The sequence below is a fragment of the Mobula birostris genome, chromosome 7 (assembly GCF_030028105.1).
Source record: "Mobula birostris isolate sMobBir1 chromosome 7, sMobBir1.hap1, whole genome shotgun sequence".
NCBI classification, from domain to species: domain Eukaryota; kingdom Metazoa; phylum Chordata; class Chondrichthyes; order Myliobatiformes; family Myliobatidae; genus Mobula; species Mobula birostris.
This window is the reverse complement of record NC_092376.1, coordinates 180,052,421-180,071,055: the sequence shown is the minus strand read 5'-3', so window position 1 is coordinate 180,071,055 and position 18,635 is coordinate 180,052,421. Positions and strand designations below refer to the sequence as shown.

Sequence of the window (18,635 nt, the reverse complement as noted above, 5' to 3'; positions counted from 1 at the left end):
CGCTCTGGAATAGCCCTGAGATATGCATTGGGAAAAGAATGGTGTACTGGAAAGAATGGAAGATTAAAGATGTAAATACAGTATGTGATCTCTATGAGAATGGGATTTTATGTCATATGTGGATTTGCAGAGGAAATATAACTTTGTAGATGAAGGGAATTTTTGGAAGTATTTACAAATAAGACATTGTGTTAGTAGCATATTCAAAATGGTGACCCATAAAGTAACCCTTTAACTGAATTCTTTACATTACCACAGTAAGTTCATAAAGCATCAGTGTTTTATAAAATGTTCAAGCCCTCTGTGGGTGAATCGTGTAACAATCTCAAAGCAATGTGGCAGAACCATCTTGGAAGCGATATTGAAGATAATGAGTGGTCATATTTTAGCAAATGTGGGTAGATAATAATAGGGAAGTGAGAGAGAAATTTATTCAGTACACCGATATTATTGGACACCAACTGGACACTACAAAATGGGGATTGTTGATAATAATTTATGCTGGAAAAGTAAAAATGAGGTGGGCACATATTTTCACATGATTTGGGAGTGTTCCATGGTTCGTCCATTTTGGTGTAAAGTTCTTGATTCGTTGGGGAATTGGTCGGGTTCCACACTGCCCTTGTCCCCATGGCTTTGTCTCCTGGGTGATAGGACAATGACACCTATCGTAAACAATGACAAATTTACTATTTTAAAGGTGGGTCTCATCACAGTTGCAAGAATTATATTGCAAAACTGGAAAAAAAAAGCAGATGTCCCACTGTGAAGGAATGGACAGAGGAAATGATTAAGATTTCATCGTATGAACACATGCTGGGAAGAATTAACAGTGAGGGGAAAGTGCAAGACGCATGGGATCAATTTTGGTTGTATGTTAATTTAAACTTAAGTTAGAACTTCTTTCTGTTTCTAAGTTTCCTGTCATGGGATGGCTGTGTAAATATGCTGTACTGTATCTGCCCTATGATATGCTCTGCTGCTTTGTAAAATAAGAATAAATAATAAAAAAAAATGAAAAAAAAACAATAATGCCTTTTCGGTCACAGAGCTGCTGGTCTTCGGATGTTTTATTTCTTTTTCGCACCATTCTCTGTAAACGCCAGAGAAATTCCCAGGAGATAAGCAATTTCTGAGATGCTCACACCACCCCGTCTCGAACTAACCATCATTCCACAGCCAAAGTCACTTAGGTCTCTTTTCTTCCTTACCCTGAGGTTTGGTCTGAACAATAACTGAACCTTTTAACAATATCTGTATACTCTTATGCATTAAATAGATATTTGCATTAACGAGCAGGTGTAGAGTTGTACCTAATAAAATGGCCACAGAATGTAAACATAATGACGAAGGGATGGGTTTTCCCTGCAAAGAACTGTGCCAAACTTAAATTGCTGAACTGTCATAGATTTCATATTCCACACGTTGCTCTGTCTGCTCTCTATGGGATGTCAAGGTCCCCTGGCATTATGTTGAAGAACAGGGTTGTTGGGCTACCTGCCCCGGTCAATCCTTATTAACCTTCTACTGGGATAGCCTAAATAACTTTTCCGCCCTTATTCCACTTTCAGGCTTATGGTAACTGTATGCACCTTGACTGACATTTTCCCATTTAGCAACTATAAGTACAATTGGATATGAAGTGTTTAGGAGAGTTTTAACTGAGGCATATTGAATTATATGAGACTCAGGGAATATAGGCCCTGTTGGATAAGGGTGTTTAAAGCTGGGTGTCGGTGCGGGCGTGGGAGGGAGCTGTGGTTGGGAGTGATAGATTGGAAGATTTGTCAGAATGGTTACAGGATATGTGAGGAAAATATTTGTTTATATTTTGTATGGGCCCTGAACTCGTTGCTGAAAGTAGGTTAGATGCAGGATCCTGCTTATATGGCCAAACCTTTCCTTGAGGAGCATAACATGAATGGCAATTGATTAAATGTTCGAAGACAATAGTGGATTAGATGTCCTTCTCAACCCCGCGGATCAATGGGCTGCGATACCCCTTCCGTTTCAGCCATATTTTGTTAATAATAACGCAAATTCAAAAGTTAGTCCTTTTACAAATTTGCGACTGTAATCCCTCCACGCCGAACCAACTTCACGATCAACTTTTCAACACAAGATATACAGCAGATGCTGGAAATTCGGACATCACACAAAAAAATGTTGGAGAAACTCAGCAAATCAGGCCGTATCTCTGGAGAGGAATAAATAGTCGGCGTTTCGGGCTGAGACCCTTCCTTGGGAGTGAATAGAAAGGGCTAGTATAAGATGGTGTGGCGAGGGGAAGGAGTGCAAGCTAGAAGGTGATAGGTGAAGTCAGGTGGGAGGGGGAGAGGATATGAAGTCGGAAGCTGGTAGTTGATGGTTGGAGAAAGGGCTGGAGAGGAAGGAATCTGACAGGAGGGAAGTGTGCACAGCGGGCGAAAGGGAAGGAGGTTTGCGTCACGATTTAACAGCATTTGATCCGGACCTGGATGGAAATACTCGGATATCGTACGATATCCTGTACAGCTGGGTTCATTACAATTGCACAGCAAAGTGGTAGTCATTACAATTATTTAACCGTATATTGAAGTTAACACCTACTGGATACGACACTTCTGATCCTGTCTGCGCTGGATGGATTGCACAATAAGCAAAACAAAATCTGTTAACTCCCTGATGCCAATCCCCTTCCAGAGGTTGAGTTAACATTGACCTCTCCTACTAAACAAGCTTCTCACCTCAGAATTAGCAGGGTTCCCACAATTTGGGAATAATGAAGTTTCTGCCTTCGCAACAACTTCACCGGCCGCTTTGTTACTTCCCTTTGATAAACCACTGGTTTTGGGGAACGGGAAGTCTCCCTTTGTCGAACGTGCCATGGAACACGTCTCATACCGATAACTTTGTGACAGCGGATCGCCTCCAAATACTTCAACATAGTTCGGAGGAATGTGGAGGCTGCGGCTGGCTTTCTGAATTCCATTCAGTGATCGTTTTGTACGTAAGCAACAACACGGGCCCAGTACACAGTGGTCCTCAAATACATTTCTGCTTTTGTGAAGTTTAACAGCTAGTAAAATCAAAATAACCAGAAAAATAGTTGAAGTTATCGCTAATGAAATCACCAAGTATAGGCTGGTTACAGAAGCAATGTTAGGCCTTTGAGGCAAAGTATTTTTGTCGGAAAATAATGATTCTTCACCATCTATCAAAGTTAAAATAATAGTTATAGAAGCAGAAAGTGCAGGTGTCCCATTGTCACTCACTTGGACAACCAACTTTTGTTTGGATGCATCGGTTTTCGTAATAGCACGAGTTGTCCATACTTCTCCCGTGCCCTCTGAAATAGTAAAAAGTGCAAAGTCAGTAGCTTGAAGGATCCGATAGCAGAGGCGAGCATTTTGACCTGAGTCGGCATCTGTAGCTGTAACTTTGGTTACTGGATAGCCTGCTTCAGCGAATCGGGTTATGACCTCCGTGGTCGCTGGTCCCAATGGATGAACGATCACTGGGGCGTTATCATTTTGGTCAAGAATGATGACGTCCACGGAACCATTACTGGAAAGCGATGGGACTCCATGGTCACGTGCCCGAACCTGAATCTGAAAGGTTTTTAACTCTTCATAGTCAAATGATCTGTAAGAATATATAATTCCAGTCTCCGAATTAATATAGATATAATTGTTTACTAACTGCCCCTCTACCCAACTGTCCAGAATATCGTACGATATCCGAGCATTTTCATCCAGGTCCGGATCAAATGCTGTCATGGAGAATATGGAGGCACCAATATTATTGTTCTCCATCACGGAGGCTGTGAACACAGATTGCGAAAATTGTGGAGCGTTGTCATTTCTGTCTGAAACCTCAATTGGAATGGTTTTGCTCGTGGTGAGAGGCGGACTTCCGCCGTCTCTGCAGGCAACGGTTACGTTGTGCATGGAGGCCGATTCTCGGTCCAGCAGATCGCGTGTAAGTAATCTTAAGTGCTTCTTTAAGGAGGAATCCAGTATGAAAGGCACTTTATTTACTACTTGACACCGGAGTTCCGCATTCTCCCCGGAATCTCTATCAGACGCACTTATTAGAGCGACTACAGTTCCAGGGGGCGAATTCTCGGGAACTGGGCTTGACAAAGATGTTAGGGTAACCTCAGGCGAGTTATCATTTACATCTAAAATAGTCAATAAAATGTGACAGTACACGGCAGTAGCTTGACTACCCTTGTCCTTAGCTTGTATTATAATATCATATACATTATTTTCTTCGTAATCTAAATTCCTTATAAGTTTTATTTCACCAGTTTGAGGATCCAAGTTAAAAAGTTCACGAACCCTGGCAGAGGTATGACTACTGAAGGAAAACAGAATCTCTCCGTTTGAACCGTCATCCAAATCAGTGGCATTTACTTGCAGTACTATTGTCCCTTTGGCCGCATTTTCTAACAAACTAGCCTTGTATACCGACTGAGAGAAAACCGGCGTATTATCGTTAGCATCTCCCACCGCGACGTTTATTTCGGTAGTGCCCGACCTCTCGGGGATCCCGCCATCTTTGGCTAAGAGCAGTAGCCTGTGGGCCGAACGCGTCTCCCTGTCCAAGGGCTGTTGCAGCACTAAAACTGGCAATTTCCAGTCGGCGATACCATCTTCAATGTTTAATGCAAAGAACTCATTTGCAACCAGCTGGTAGGTTTGAATGGAGTTAGTCCCAATATCCGGATCGTGAGCGGACTCGAGGGGGAAGCGAGCCCCTGGTGCGGTAAGCTCGGATATTTCAATCCGAAGCAGGCTCTTTGGAAAACTGGGATAATTGTCATTAATATCCAGAATATCCACTTCGATTTGATACAGACTGAGAGGATTGTCAAGCACGGCCTCCAACGACAGAACGCAAGCAAGGCTTGGACCACAGAGCTCCTCCCTGTCAATTTTTTCCTTTACGAACAAAATCCCACTGTTTATATCTGCCTCCAAATACTGCTTTCTTTCACCTGGCACAAGACGGAAATTACGAGCAGCGAGCTGTTTAACATCTAAATCCAAATCGTCTGCAATATTCCCAACAAAGGCGCCTCGCTGCAATTCCTCGGGAATCGAATAATGAATTTCGGCGAAAACTAGCTCCCAGGCGATAAAAATGTAATACAACAGTTCCCTTTTAAAGAAACAAAATAGTTTATAACATCTCATCGCCGGTGTTAAACATTCCAATGGCTTCCGTGCGATACCGTGGCTTTCGGTTTATTCCCGTGATAAAAGCAGATGTATACCTTCACAAGAAAGGCTTCCTTGTAAAAAAACCTTCTCTTTCAAAAAAAGTCTGGATTATTTGATGAATTTCTCCAGCTGGGTGATAAAATCCACGAAAGAAAGGCGGAAGCAAACGACTGCAACCCAAGGCAGCTCGCTATCCAATTCACATTGTCTCGTCTTCATATGTAATGGTGGAAGAAAAAGGACAGTCAGGATCTCCAGTCACATAACAACTGCTGATTGGTAGGCCTTTTTAACCAATCAGAATACCGTTTGTTTCTTAAAGCAAGACTGTCATATTAAAGCGATATAGCACACATTTATTGTTGCGCAATCAAAATATATTCATACACTTTAACTTTCAATATTTTAGATTTTTTCTCTAAGAAATGATTGCAATATATTCGAACTTTCCCTATTCAGAAGACGCATCAAGAAGAGCACACATGCATGAAGAAGCGCATGTACTATATTTTCCTATCCCACATTTCGGCTGAACAAATGCAATTTTGAGCAATTGTTCGTGAAATATATTTAACTACCTTTAACTGTCTTGGTCATGCGTACTCTCAGTAGAAGCAAACAAGTTAGAACTTATCTGTTAGGAAGGAACACTGCACAGTGGATTAGCAGAAACTTGCTTTAACTTTTAGCATTCGGGTCCAAATCCTCTTCGGGATCAAAGCACAAGGTGATTTACCGCGTCTACCAATGTTTTATTTTTCAAATTCAAGCAGAATTATCCAACGACACTGATATATTCTACATAGATGCATTGATGCAGCTAGTATTTGCAGATGTCAGAAATCTCATGAAAGTACGCGAAATTAGCACGAGAAATTTAGGTACTCTCTCTTTCTTTTCCACATTGTCCTTTTGACAATTCATAGCTATAAAAAAAAATCAAAAGTCATGAGCGAAACTTCATGTAGTTTTGTTTAGGCTACACATACAGTGTGAATATAATTTAATGCAGGAAGATTCTCCTCTCGGTATAGCTGCGTTGTAAAGAGAATTGGTCATGACTAGCGTGAGAAGACCATAAGACCATAAGGCATAGGAGCAGAATTAGGGAATCTGGTCCATTGAGTCTGCTCCGCCATTTAAGCATGGCTGATCCTTTTTACTTCTTCTCCTCAACCCCAGTTCCCGGTCATCTCTCCATAAACTTTGATGCCGTGTCCAATCAAGAACCTATCAACCTCTGCTTTAAATACGATCTGGCCTCCACAGCTGCACGTGGCAACAAATGCGACAAATGTACCACCCTTGGCTAAAGAAATTTCTCCGCATCTCTGTTTTGAAAGGGCGTCCCTCTATCCTGAGGCTGTGCCCTCTTGTCCTAGACTCTCCCACAATGGGAAATGTCCTTTCCACATCTACTCTATCTAGGACTTTCAACATTCGAAAGGTATCAATGAGATCTCCTCTCATCCTTCTGAATTCCAGCGAGTACAGACCAACAGCCATCAAACGTTCCTCATATGATAAACTTTTTATTCCTGAAATCATCTTTGTGAACCTTCTCTGGACCCTCTCCAATGCCAGCACATCTCTTCTAAGATGAGCGGCACAAAATTGTTCACAATACTCAGGGTGAGGCCTTACCAGTGCCTTATAAAGCCTCAGCATTACATCCTTGCTCTTGCATTCTGAATCTCCTGAAATGAATGCTAACATGGCCTTCCTCACCACCGACTCAACCTGCAAGTTAACCATTAAGGTGTTCTGCATAAGGGCTCCCAAGACCCTTTGCATCTCAGATTTTTGGATTTTCTACCCATTTAGAGAATAGGCTGCACATTTATTTCTACTATCATTTATTTCATTTGGCAGTTTCTTGCCGATTCTCCTAATCTGTCTAGCTCCTTCTGCATCCTACCTGTTTCCTCAACACTACCTGCTCTTCCACCAATCTGCGTATCATCTGCAAACTTGGCAACAAAGCCCTTTATTCCATAATCTAAATCACTTATATACAGCATAAAAAGAAGTGGTCCCAACACTGAACCCTGCGGAACACCACTGGCATCCAACCAGAAAAGGATCCCTTTATTCCAACTCGCTGCCTCCTACCAATCAGCCAATGCTCTAACCATGTTAGTAACTTTCCTGTAATACCATGGCTCTTAACTTGCTAAGCAGCCACATGTGTGGCACTTTGACAAAGGCCTTCTGAAAGCCCAAGCATACCACATCCGCTGTATCCCCTTTACCTACACTACATCCCCTTTATACATCCAGGTGCTCTTCATTGACTATAATTCATTATTCAACACTGCATCTTCTCAAAACTAATCACTAAGCTCCAAGACCTAGGCCTCGATACCTTCCTGGATATCCGCTTTCCTCTCTTGCAAACCCCAACCAGTACGATGGGCAACAACCTCCCCTCCTCAATCAGCATGAGCACAGGTGCAGCATTAGGCTGCGTGGCCACTCCCTGCTCTACTCGTTTTAGATCTTCGATTGTGTGACTAAGTACAGCTCTATTGCAATATTTAAGCTTGTTGACGATAGCACTGTTGAGGGCCGAAGCAGTGGTGGTAACGAATCAGCATATAGGAGGGAGATTGAAAATATGGTGATTTGCAGACAACCTCTCACTCAACGTTAGCAAAACCAAAGAGCTGATTATCGACTACAGGAGGAAGATTGGCCCATCGCTAATCCCCTTTAGGAGATCGGAGGAAACTTTGAATTTCTAAGTAACTTTGAGTTACTAACATATCAGATTATCTGTCCTGGGACCAGCACCTACGTTTACTCAAAAAGAAGGCACCAAAGCACCTCTACTTTTTTTTTTTTTTTTTTTTAGAAATTTTCGTAGATTCGGCTTCAGTTTGTGCAACTTTGTCTAAAAATGACAAAGCCTTTCTTATAGAAGTAGATGCACAGAGGAGAGCATCCTGGCTGGTCGCATCAAGGTCTGGTATGAAAACAGCAATGCCCAGGAAGGAAAAAGGCTACAGAAGGTGGTGGATACAGCCCAGCCCATCACAGTCAAAGCTCTGTTTTGAGAATGCAGGGTGACTTGGACAGGCTGGGTGAGTGGGCAGATGCAGTTTAATGTGGATAAATGTGACGTTATCCACTTTGGTGGTAAGAACGAGAAGGCAGATTATTATCTAAATGGAGTCAAGTTAGGAAAAGGGGAAGCACAACGAGATCTGGGTGTTCTTGTCCATCAGTCACTGAAAGCCAGCAGGCAGTGCAGAAAGCTAATGGCATGCTGACCTTCATAACAAGGGGAATTGGGTATAAGAGCAAAGAGGTCCTTCTGCAGCTGTACAGGGCCCTGGTGAGACCACACCTGGAGTACTGTGTGCAGTTTTGGTCTCCAAATTTGAGGAAGGACGTTCTTGCTATTGAGGGAGTGCAGCGTAGGTTCACAAGGTTAATTCCCGGGATAGCGGAACTGTCATATGTCGAAAGATTAGAGCGACTGGACTTGTATACTCTGGAATTTAGAAGGCTGAGAGGGGATCTTATTGAAACATATAAGATTATGAAAGGATTGGACACGCTGCAGGCAGGAAGCATGTTCCCGCTGATGGGTGAGTCCAGAACCGCAAGGGACCCCAGTTGTTTACAATATATATTAATGACTTGGATGAGGGAATTAAATGCAGCATCTCCAAGTTTGCGGATGACACGAAGCTGGGTGGCAGTGTTAGCTGTGAGGAGGATGCTAAGAGGATGCAGGGTGACTTGGATAGATTGGGTGAGTGGGCAAATTCATGGCAGATGCAATTTAATGTGGATAAATGTGAAGTTATCCACTTTGGTGGCAAAAATAGGAAAACAGATTATTATCTGAATGGTGGCCGATTAGGAAAAGGGGAGGTGCAACGAGACCTGGGTGTCATTATACACCAGTCATTGAAAGTGGGCATGCAGGTACAGCAGGCGGTGAAAAAGGCGAATGCTATGCTGGCATTTATAGCAAGGGGATTCGAGTACAGAAGCAGGGAGGTACTACTGCAGCTGTACAAGGCCTTGGTGAGACCACACCTGGAGTATTGTGTGCCGTTTTGGTCCCCTAATCTGAGGAAAGACATCCTTGCCATAGAGGGAGTACAAAGAAGGTTCACCAGATTGATTCCTGGGATGGCAGGACTTTCATATGAAGAAAGACTGGATGAACTGGGCTTGTACTCGTTGGAATTTAGAAGATTGAGGGGGGATCTGATTGAAACGTATAAAATCCTAAAGGGATTGGACAGGCTAGATGCAGGAAGATTGTTCCCGATGTTGGGGAAGTCCAGAACGAGGAGCCACAGTTTGAGGATAGAGGGGAAGCCTTTTAGGATCGAGATTGGGAAAAACTTCTTCACACAGAGAGTGGTGAATCTGTGGAATTCTCTGCCACAGGAAACAGTTGAGGCCAGTTCATTGGCTATATTTAAGAGGGAGTTAGATATGCCCCTTGTGGCTACGGGGGTCACGGGGTATGGAGGGAAGACTGGGGCGGGGTTCTGAGTTGGATGATCAGCCATGATCATAATAAATGGCGGTGCAGGCTCGAAGGGCCGAATGGCCTACTCCTGCACCTATTTTCTACGTTTTCTATGTTTCTAGAACCAGAGGCCACAGTTTAAGAATTAGTGGTAGGCCATTTAGAACGGAGTTGAGGAAAAACTTTTTCACCCAGAGAGTGGTGGATGTATGGAATGCTCTGCCCCAGAAGGCCGTAGAGGCCAAGTCTCTGGATGCTTTCAGGAATGAGATGGATAGTGCTCTTAAAGATAGCGGAATCAAAAGTTATGGGGATAAGGCAGGAAATGGATACTGATTGTGGATGATCAGCCATGATCACAGTGAATGGCGGTGCTGGCTCGAAGGGCCGAATGGCCTACTCCTGCACCTATTGTCTATTGTCTGTTGTCTGCCCACCGCTGACCATATCTACAAGGAGCGTTGTCACATGAAAGCAGCGCCTATCATCAAGCGCTCTCATTCAAGCCATGCTGTCTTCTCACTACTACAATCGCGCTGAACGTGCAGACCCCCAAGATCGCACACCAGCAGGTTCAGGAACATTTATTAGCCTACAATCATCAGGCTCCTGAGCCTGCATGCATAATTTCATTCACCTCAACTCTGAACTGATTTCTCAACCTGCAGACTCGCTTTGAAGAACTCACAACTCATATTGACAGTACTATTTACTTATCTATTTGCACAATGGTTGTTGGCCAGTTTTTGTTTCAGTGAATTCTAGTGTATTTTTCTTTGCTTTCTTGTAAATAGCTGCAAGAAAATAAATCTCAGGGTAGTCTATGGTGATCTATACGTACTTCAATAATAAATTTACTTTGACTTTTGAGGAAATCAAGGCATGTGAGGATGCCGTGTGTAAGTGATGTTCAGGTACTAAGGAGTAGTGATGATCTTTTTGAATGTTTCAGCGGGCACAAGAGACTGACTGGCCCAAAGTAAGCAAAGAAGCTGCTGGAGGAGCTCAGTGCGTCAAGCAGTGTCTGAGGTTGCAGAGGGTCGTCTACGTTTCAGTCACCGCCCTGCATCAAGACTGTAAAGGGAAGAGAGGCAGTATAAAGAGGTGAAGTCTAGACCTGCACCAGGACTGAGTGTGTAAAGGGCATAGACAGTATAAAGAGCTGAGTGAGAGCATTGAGGGAGGAACTAATGAGGTAGATATAGGATTGTAAGTGTGGACAGATAAAGTGATGCTGAGTGGGATGGAATGAATGGAGATAGCGAAGGAGGCCGAAAAGTGAGATGTGGACACAACAAATGACTGTCGAGTATTGAATCTGGTAAGAAATGAAGATAGTGAGGGAAACTGGATAAGGAGGGGATGTATATAGTCCACTGTCGAAAGGCCTACTGTTACACTGTTGTGGTGCTCTTATGCTCTTGCATAACATCGATATAGTTATTCGTGTTTATGCTATTAAATAAATTTGCCCTATTGAGTCATCTCCAGTCAGTCCATGCGTTTTATATAATTAATTCATTGTACACCTTCACCTTCATAACTGTGTTTTCAATCTTAGGAATACAACATTGTTCCTTACTTCACTCCTTTCTGCTTAGAGCACGCGACCCCGTGAATATTAAGTGCATACACAGATACACCAGTTTTGGCGCTTTGATGACACCATATCCTCAACAAAAAGAAATGTTACCTATCAAAGCAAAACAGCATGTTTTAGTATATTAGCTGCTATCAGGTGCTCGTTATGATTGTTATATATCAACCCAGATGAAGAATGTACCTGCCATCACGTTCAAGTCTGACCGAGGGGTGAACGCATATTCTCTATCTGATTGCAAAGAAGTTTTATCTTACACGTGCAACGAACTGATGTCACCTACAACATAAAATTATACGACCAATTGCCAAGTAGGAGAAATTTCAAAAACAACCAACGAATTACATTAATTGTTAACGTCGCATCAATCTGAAGGGTGCCACGTGAAGTGTGGAGTTTACTTTACACAGGTCAATTGGGAAAAGCGCAAAGGAGACATGAGAGACTACAGATGTTGGAACTCTGGAGCAACATACAAAAAGCCGGAAGAATTCAGTGCGTCAGTTTTGATATCAACTAGTCCTTATGAAGGGTCTGGATTCGAACGGTCGACTGTCCATTTCCCTTCATAGATGTTGCCTGACCCACTGACTTCTTCAAGCATTTTATTTGTTGCTTATAAAAATCTTAAAGAGCAAGTTAAGAATTATTTATCTGCAACAATATACCGCAGTTATGTGCATTTATGGACCGGCCAAGTTACACAATCATCTCACCTTATGAATGCTGCTACAATGGTTAGAATATAATGATTGAGACTGTTCGTTACTGCACACAATTTCACCCTTGGCTTCACCTCTGTACCCGCCGGAGTACAAGAACGCTCCCTTTGTCGAATTGGAAGTGGAACAGGTGCCATAACGGAACCTTTGAGAAAGAGGATCACCCCCAAATACTTCAACGTAATTCGGTGGTATCTGGAGAGTTCTGCTCTTTTGGAAACCATTGAACGAGGTCCTCTTTGGAAAACAATAGCATGTATCTAGGGAACATGCATAGGCGCCAAACCCAGTTCTGTTTCTGTACACTGTGGTGGCAAGACCGATTAAAATAACGAAGAAAGTGGATGAGATTATCGCTAAAGCTATAATTAAGTAGAATGTTATGTCACCGGTCAATCCTGCATCTTCAGATGAATCGTTCACACGAGAAATAATTTCCGTATCGTCTTCCGCCACCGACAAGATAAGAGTCATTGTAGCAGAAAGTGCCGGCGCCCCATTATCATTTACCACAACAATCAGCCTTTGCTTGTTTGCGTCCTTCCTCGCAAACTTGCGAATTGTCCATATTTCTCCCGTATCGGGTGAGATGGTGAAAAGTCCGGGGTCAGTGGACTGTAGAATCCGGTAAGAGAGACGTGCATTCTGGCCCGAGTCAACGTCGGTTGCTGTAAGTTTGGTGACCAGATAGCCTGGCTCGGCGAAGCGGGATGCTGTTTCCAATGCTGTTGAGCCGTGTGCTGTGGCCGGGTGCACGATCACCGGGGCGTTGTCATTCTGGTCAAGGATAATTACATCTACCGAAGTGGTGGCAATATGTGGCGGGTCTCCAGAATCCCTGGCCTGGACTTCGACCTGAAAACTTTTGAGATGCTCGTAATCAAAAGCCCTTTGAGCAAATATAACCCCGTTCTTGGAATTGACGCTGACATAAGTGGACAAAGGCTCACTCAGCGATTGCTTCTCCAGAATTGAGTAAAATACCTGGGAATTCTGGCTCAGGTCTGGGTCAACCGCCGTCACTGTGATGATTGACGCCCCTATGACGTTGTTCTCCATTACGTAGGCTGTGTAGGATGACTGCGTAAAGTGTGGCGCGTTGTCATTGATATCCGAAACTTCCACCGTAATTGTTTTCCTGGATGCGAGAGGAGGAGACCCCAAGTCACTGCACGTGACAGAAACGTCATAACTCGAGGTATTTTCTCTATCCAGCAACTTCTCAGTAAGTAATCTGTAATAATTCCTCAAGGACGAATCCAGTATAAAGGGTAATCCGTCCGTAATTTCACACTCTATCTGCCCATTTGCCCCCGAGTCTTGGTCTGACACACCAATCAGAGCAACCACAGTCCCAGGTGGTGAATCTTCACGAACAGGGCTGAATAAAGAGGTTAACTTTACCTCAGGGGCGTTATCGTTGACATCGATAATATTAACCACAAGGTGACAATACCCGGCACTTGGATTCGTACCCTGGTCCAGTGCCTGCACGTTGATTTCAAACGCACTGTATTCCTCATAGTCCAGATTTCCTTTCACTCTGATATCCCCTGTTCTGGAGTCCACAGAAAACGATTCACGGATTTTAGCTGAATTCTGACTACTGAATGAGTATGATATGTCACCGTTAGAGCCAATATCTAGATCAGTGGCATTTAATCTGATAACTAGTGTCCCTTTGGGTACATTTTCTGGCAGATTAATTCTGTAAACGGAGTTTGGGAAGACGGGTGCGTTGTCGTTTTCGTCCTGCACTGCAATAATTATATCAGCAGTGCCAGTCTTAGCAGGAATACCGCCGTCTTTGGCAAGCAGTCCCAATTTATGTGTTGCTTGCTTTTCCCGATCCAAAGGCCGTTCCAGCACTAATATTGGCAATTTACCGGTTCCACCGCGCGAGTCAATATTTAATACGAAATACTCGTTAGCAGCTAGCTGGTAGGTTTGCAGGGAATTGGTTCCGACATCTGGATCGTATGCACACTCCAGGGGAAAGAGCGCTCCCGGTGCAGCAAGCTCGGAGATTTTAAGGCGAAGTTGGCTATTTGGGAAACTGGGAGAATTGTCGTTTATATCGAGAATCGCCACTTCGATGTGATACACAGTCAACGGATTTTCGACTACAGCCTCCAAAGACAAAGTGCACGCGAGGCTCGTTCCACATAACTGCTCCCTGTCGATTTTCTCTATAACAGACATAATCCCATTGTCTAAATTTACCTCCAAATACTGTTTCTGGGAACCAGGCACAATCTGAAAATTGCGAGCTGAGAGCTCCCTTGTGCGTAGACCCAGATCATCTGCGATATTTCCAACAAACGCGCCCACTTGTAGTTCTTCAGGGATTGAATAACGAATCTGTCCAGAAGCCACGGCCCATTCAAAGAAGACACAATACAGCAAATGCCAGTTTAGCCTCCAAAATATTTGATAATATTCCATCGCAGGTACAAAACATTCCAATTATTTCAGCGCTACACGGCGCAGTCGGTTCAGTCTTCCACATTAATTTCTTGATAAATCATGTCCTTGGTGAGCAAACGTTAAAAAACACATAGATACACACAAATAAAAAAAAAGACAAAATGGGTTTTGCGAGCCTTTGAGATTCCTTCCGGCAACCCTTGTTTTTTTCTGAAGCTCATGAGTAGCGGAATAAACCAAGCAAGCTCTCGGCAGTCCGCCATTCAGGATTGCATCGTCTGTGATGGTGGACCGGGAGGGAAGGGGGCAGTCAAGATCGCCAGTAACATTGCTGCTTTTGATTGGCGGACGGAATCCCTTACGTTCAGCCAATTCCCGCACTGAACGTTTCTTAAAGCCGCAACGTCGTATCTGACTATTTGGTTAAAATTAACATTTTTAGCTGTACAGTTAAAAATCAAATATTTCTATCCCATTATTATTACAATTTTATTTTGTCAAATTATTCCTGGGAAAATGTTTTTGACGCATATATTTATCAATATTTCACATTCGCTGTAAAATAAACGTATATTTAGCTCTATTTAACTTAACACAATAAACCGGAACACAATAGGGGTTAAGGGCGGCAGGTAGCGAAGCGGTTAGTGAAGCTATCACTGAGCCAGAGTTCCTGGTACAATTCCCACTTCTGACTGTAAGGTGTTTGCACGTTCTCCCGTGAAATGGGTTTCCTCCGACTGCTCCATTTTTCTCTAAAGACGTACGGGACAGTAAGTTAATTGGTCACATGGGTGTAAGTGGGCTCGTTGGCCGCAAGGGCTTCTTACATTGCTGCATCCCCTAAACAAAAATATAGTTTTACATTCTCAACCACGGACGTAAAATGTTCTAATTATGATGTAAATTCGAAACTACTTTGTGAACAGAAAACGTTGGGAATTATGATGCAAGTAATGGATTATAAAACAGGATGGATCTTGTGTAACAAGGAGAAGACGCGTTAAAACGCGAATTCCTATCTTGAAGGCACATGATATAACTATAAAGCAATACTTGTTATTATTTGGCACTAATGCATAATGAAACCTTCACTAAGTAAACCATCGATACTTAAATTTGGAGACCCGAGTCACATGAAATGTCTTAAAGCAACAACTTATTTAATTTTAAACATAAGAGGTCCGCCAGATACTGAAAATCTTGAGTACTACACACAATATGCTGGAGGAACTTGGCAGGGCACCAGAAACTATGGAAAGGAATAAGGAGTCGACATCTCGGGCCAAAACCCTCCCTTAGGGCCTTCTGAGTTCCTCCAGCATTTTTTTTTGTGTGTTACTGAATATATTTAACTTTCTCGATGGAGCAGCTGATACAATATGGGCAAAAATATGAACAGAATGTATAGCCCTTAGCATTATCGTTTGAGTTGTTTGAAGTATAACATTTGCTGACATCTTGAGGCGAATCCAGACATTAGATATACGTTAGGTTCAGTTACTAAGTAAGCTGCATGCAAGCGCTGAATAGAAACCCAGTGATGGTCACAAGGAAACTGTTCTGCGCATGCTTGGTAATCTACGTCGGAGAATTCCTGCTGAGATTGGCAATACATAAATAGAGAGCAAGATAATTTCAACAGATAGTTGAATATACCCGACTGTCTATTGAGCTAGCAATAAAATCACGTGGAACTTCAGAGAATATCTTTTTAAAGATTTTACAATTGTTTTTGTAAAAACATATGCAAACAACTTCAGAGAAGTACGAACACAGTATCAGACGTAATAGCTGAACTACATCATATGGTCGCCGCAATTCATTATGATCAAAACAGAAATAATCTTTGGATTTAAACTTTATGCACTCATATTAGTCGTTGATTTTGTTGCACTTATAAAATTTACCTATTCCTGTCCTGAAAATGAATAATAACCCTGCCTACACAGATCTTTGGTGAAGATAGCTGCAAAGATTCAATGTGGGGGTGGGGACGGGTATCCATGTGTTTGTTTCTGTGATCAGATACCTACCCTGATCTTAAAAAAAGGGAACAGAAATGCTCAGAAATAATAGAGATATTCATAAACATTGAACAAAGAGGAGATTGAAAATTGACTCACATCCAGTCAGCATCAAACACATCCAAACCAAACCAACTGAATATATCTTATTGATTTTAAGAAGTGCCTCACCTCGTTATTTATAGTGTTGCTGTAATTGCCACTTTCAGGTTTGTCTTTCCTGAAAACCTCATTCTGTAGATAATGATCGCCTGTGGAATGCCCACATGCTTTGACATCCGTCGACGGCAAAGTTGAACATGACTCGTAAGGAAAACGCTGAGAGAGTGGATCGCCCCCGAATACCTCGACGTAATTTGGAGGTATCTGCAGGCTTCGACTGGCCTTTTGAATTCCATTCAGAGAATCTCTTGATCCAAGGCAGCAACAGGAACAGTGATGTCCTCCGGATCCCTGCCTGTTTCTATAAATCTTAACAGCAAGGATAAGTAAAATAACAAAGAGAACTGTAGATGTTATCCCAAACGTTATGACCAAAGAAAAACCAAGATGGCGTGTGAACCCCAGACTTTTAGGTAAACCATTAGCACCTGAGAACTTTTCACTGTCAGTCCCAACCACAGTCAATGCTATGGTCACAGAAGATGAGAGTGAAGGAGTTCCATGATCTTTGACCACAATCACTAGCCTTTGCTTAGGGGCATCCTTGCTTGTGATCCGACGTATAGTCCAAATTTCGCCAGTCTCCGGAGAAATAGTAAAAAGATCATGATGGGTGGCTTGAAAAATCTGGAAAGAGAGAAAGGCGTTTTGACCACTGTCAGCATCGGTGGCTGCTATCTTGGCAACGAGGGATCCTGGTTCAGAGAACAGAGATATTGTTTCTGTTCTGTATTCGGGCTGAGGATTCACAATCACTGGGGCATTGTCGTTCTGATCGAGTATAACAACCTCCACTGAAACGTTGCTGCAGAGCGGCGGGACTCCGGAATCCTGCACCTGAACCTGGATCTGGAACTTCTTCAGTTGTTCGTAGTCAAACGATCTCTGAGCAAATATGATGCCACTCTCTGAATTAACAGAGACGTAAGAATTTTCTTGGGGGTTCCAATGTTGAGACTCTAGAATATAAAATTTCAATCTGGAATTTTGCCCTACATCTGGATCGACGGCACTTATCTGTAATATAGAAGCACCAATCACATTATTCTCCATGACACTAGCGGTGTATGCGGGCTGCATAAATCTTGGCGCGTTATCATTTACATCTGAAACCTCCAAGCGAATGGTTTCCTGAGATGTGAGAGGAGGGATTCCTGCATCGGTACATGTTATTGTAACATCATACCTGGATGCGCTTTCGCGATCCAACGGTTGGTCAATAAGCATCCCGTAATAATTCGTCAAAGATGAATCGAGTCTAAAAGGCAGTTTGCTTGAAATTTGACACTGTACTTGTCCGTTTTGTCCCGAGTCCTTGTCTTCTACGCTGAAGAGAGCTACTACAGTCCCATTGGGAACATTTTCCAAAACGTTACTCGATAGGGATGTGACTGTTACCTCAGGTGCGTTATCATTGACATCGATAATGTTCAGCAACACGTCACAATACACGGCCACTGAGTTTAAGCCCATGTCCTTTGCCTGTATGCTAATCTCCATTGAGCTACTTTCTTCATAATCCAAATTTCCTTTCAATGTAATTTCACCAGTTCTGGAATTAACATCAAAAAGTTTACGCACTCTGACAGAATTATGGCTGCTGAACGAGTACATAATCTCTCCGTTGGGACCATCGTCCATGTCAGTGGCGTTTAATTTGATAATAAGTGTTCCTTTGGGTGCAGACTCTAATAGGCGAACTTTATAAGTTGACTGAGGAAAAACAGGCACGTTATCGTTTGCATCCGTCACCATGATGGTAACCTTAAGGGTGCCTGACCTTAAAGGGATACCACCATCCTCCGCTATCAAAACTAATTTGTGGATCGATTCTTTTTCTCTGTCCAAGGGGCGCTGCAACACTAATACTGGTAACATTTCATTTCCTGTGCGCACTTGCACATCCAGAAAGAAACATTCGTTCGGATGGAGCTTGTACGTTTGCAAGGAATTGGGCCCGGCGTCCGCATCATGCGCTGACTCGAGAAGGAAACG

The 18,635-nt window shown here is 42.9% G+C and overlaps 1 protein-coding gene across 1 annotated transcript in view; it reads right to left on the bottom strand.

Moving 5' to 3' along the window:
* Nucleotides 1-14,718, bottom strand: part of LOC140201026 (protocadherin-16-like) — a 31,200-nt gene extending 16,482 nt beyond the window's left edge. Inside the window, exon 1 of the mRNA XM_072264662.1 lies at nucleotides 12,019-14,718. Within this exon, the coding sequence (XP_072120763.1) occupies nucleotides 12,019-14,469 (2,451 nt within the window). The 5' untranslated portion in view covers nucleotides 14,470-14,718. The remainder of the gene's footprint in view (nucleotides 1-12,018) is intronic.
* Nucleotides 14,719-18,635: the final 3,917 nt, after the last annotated feature.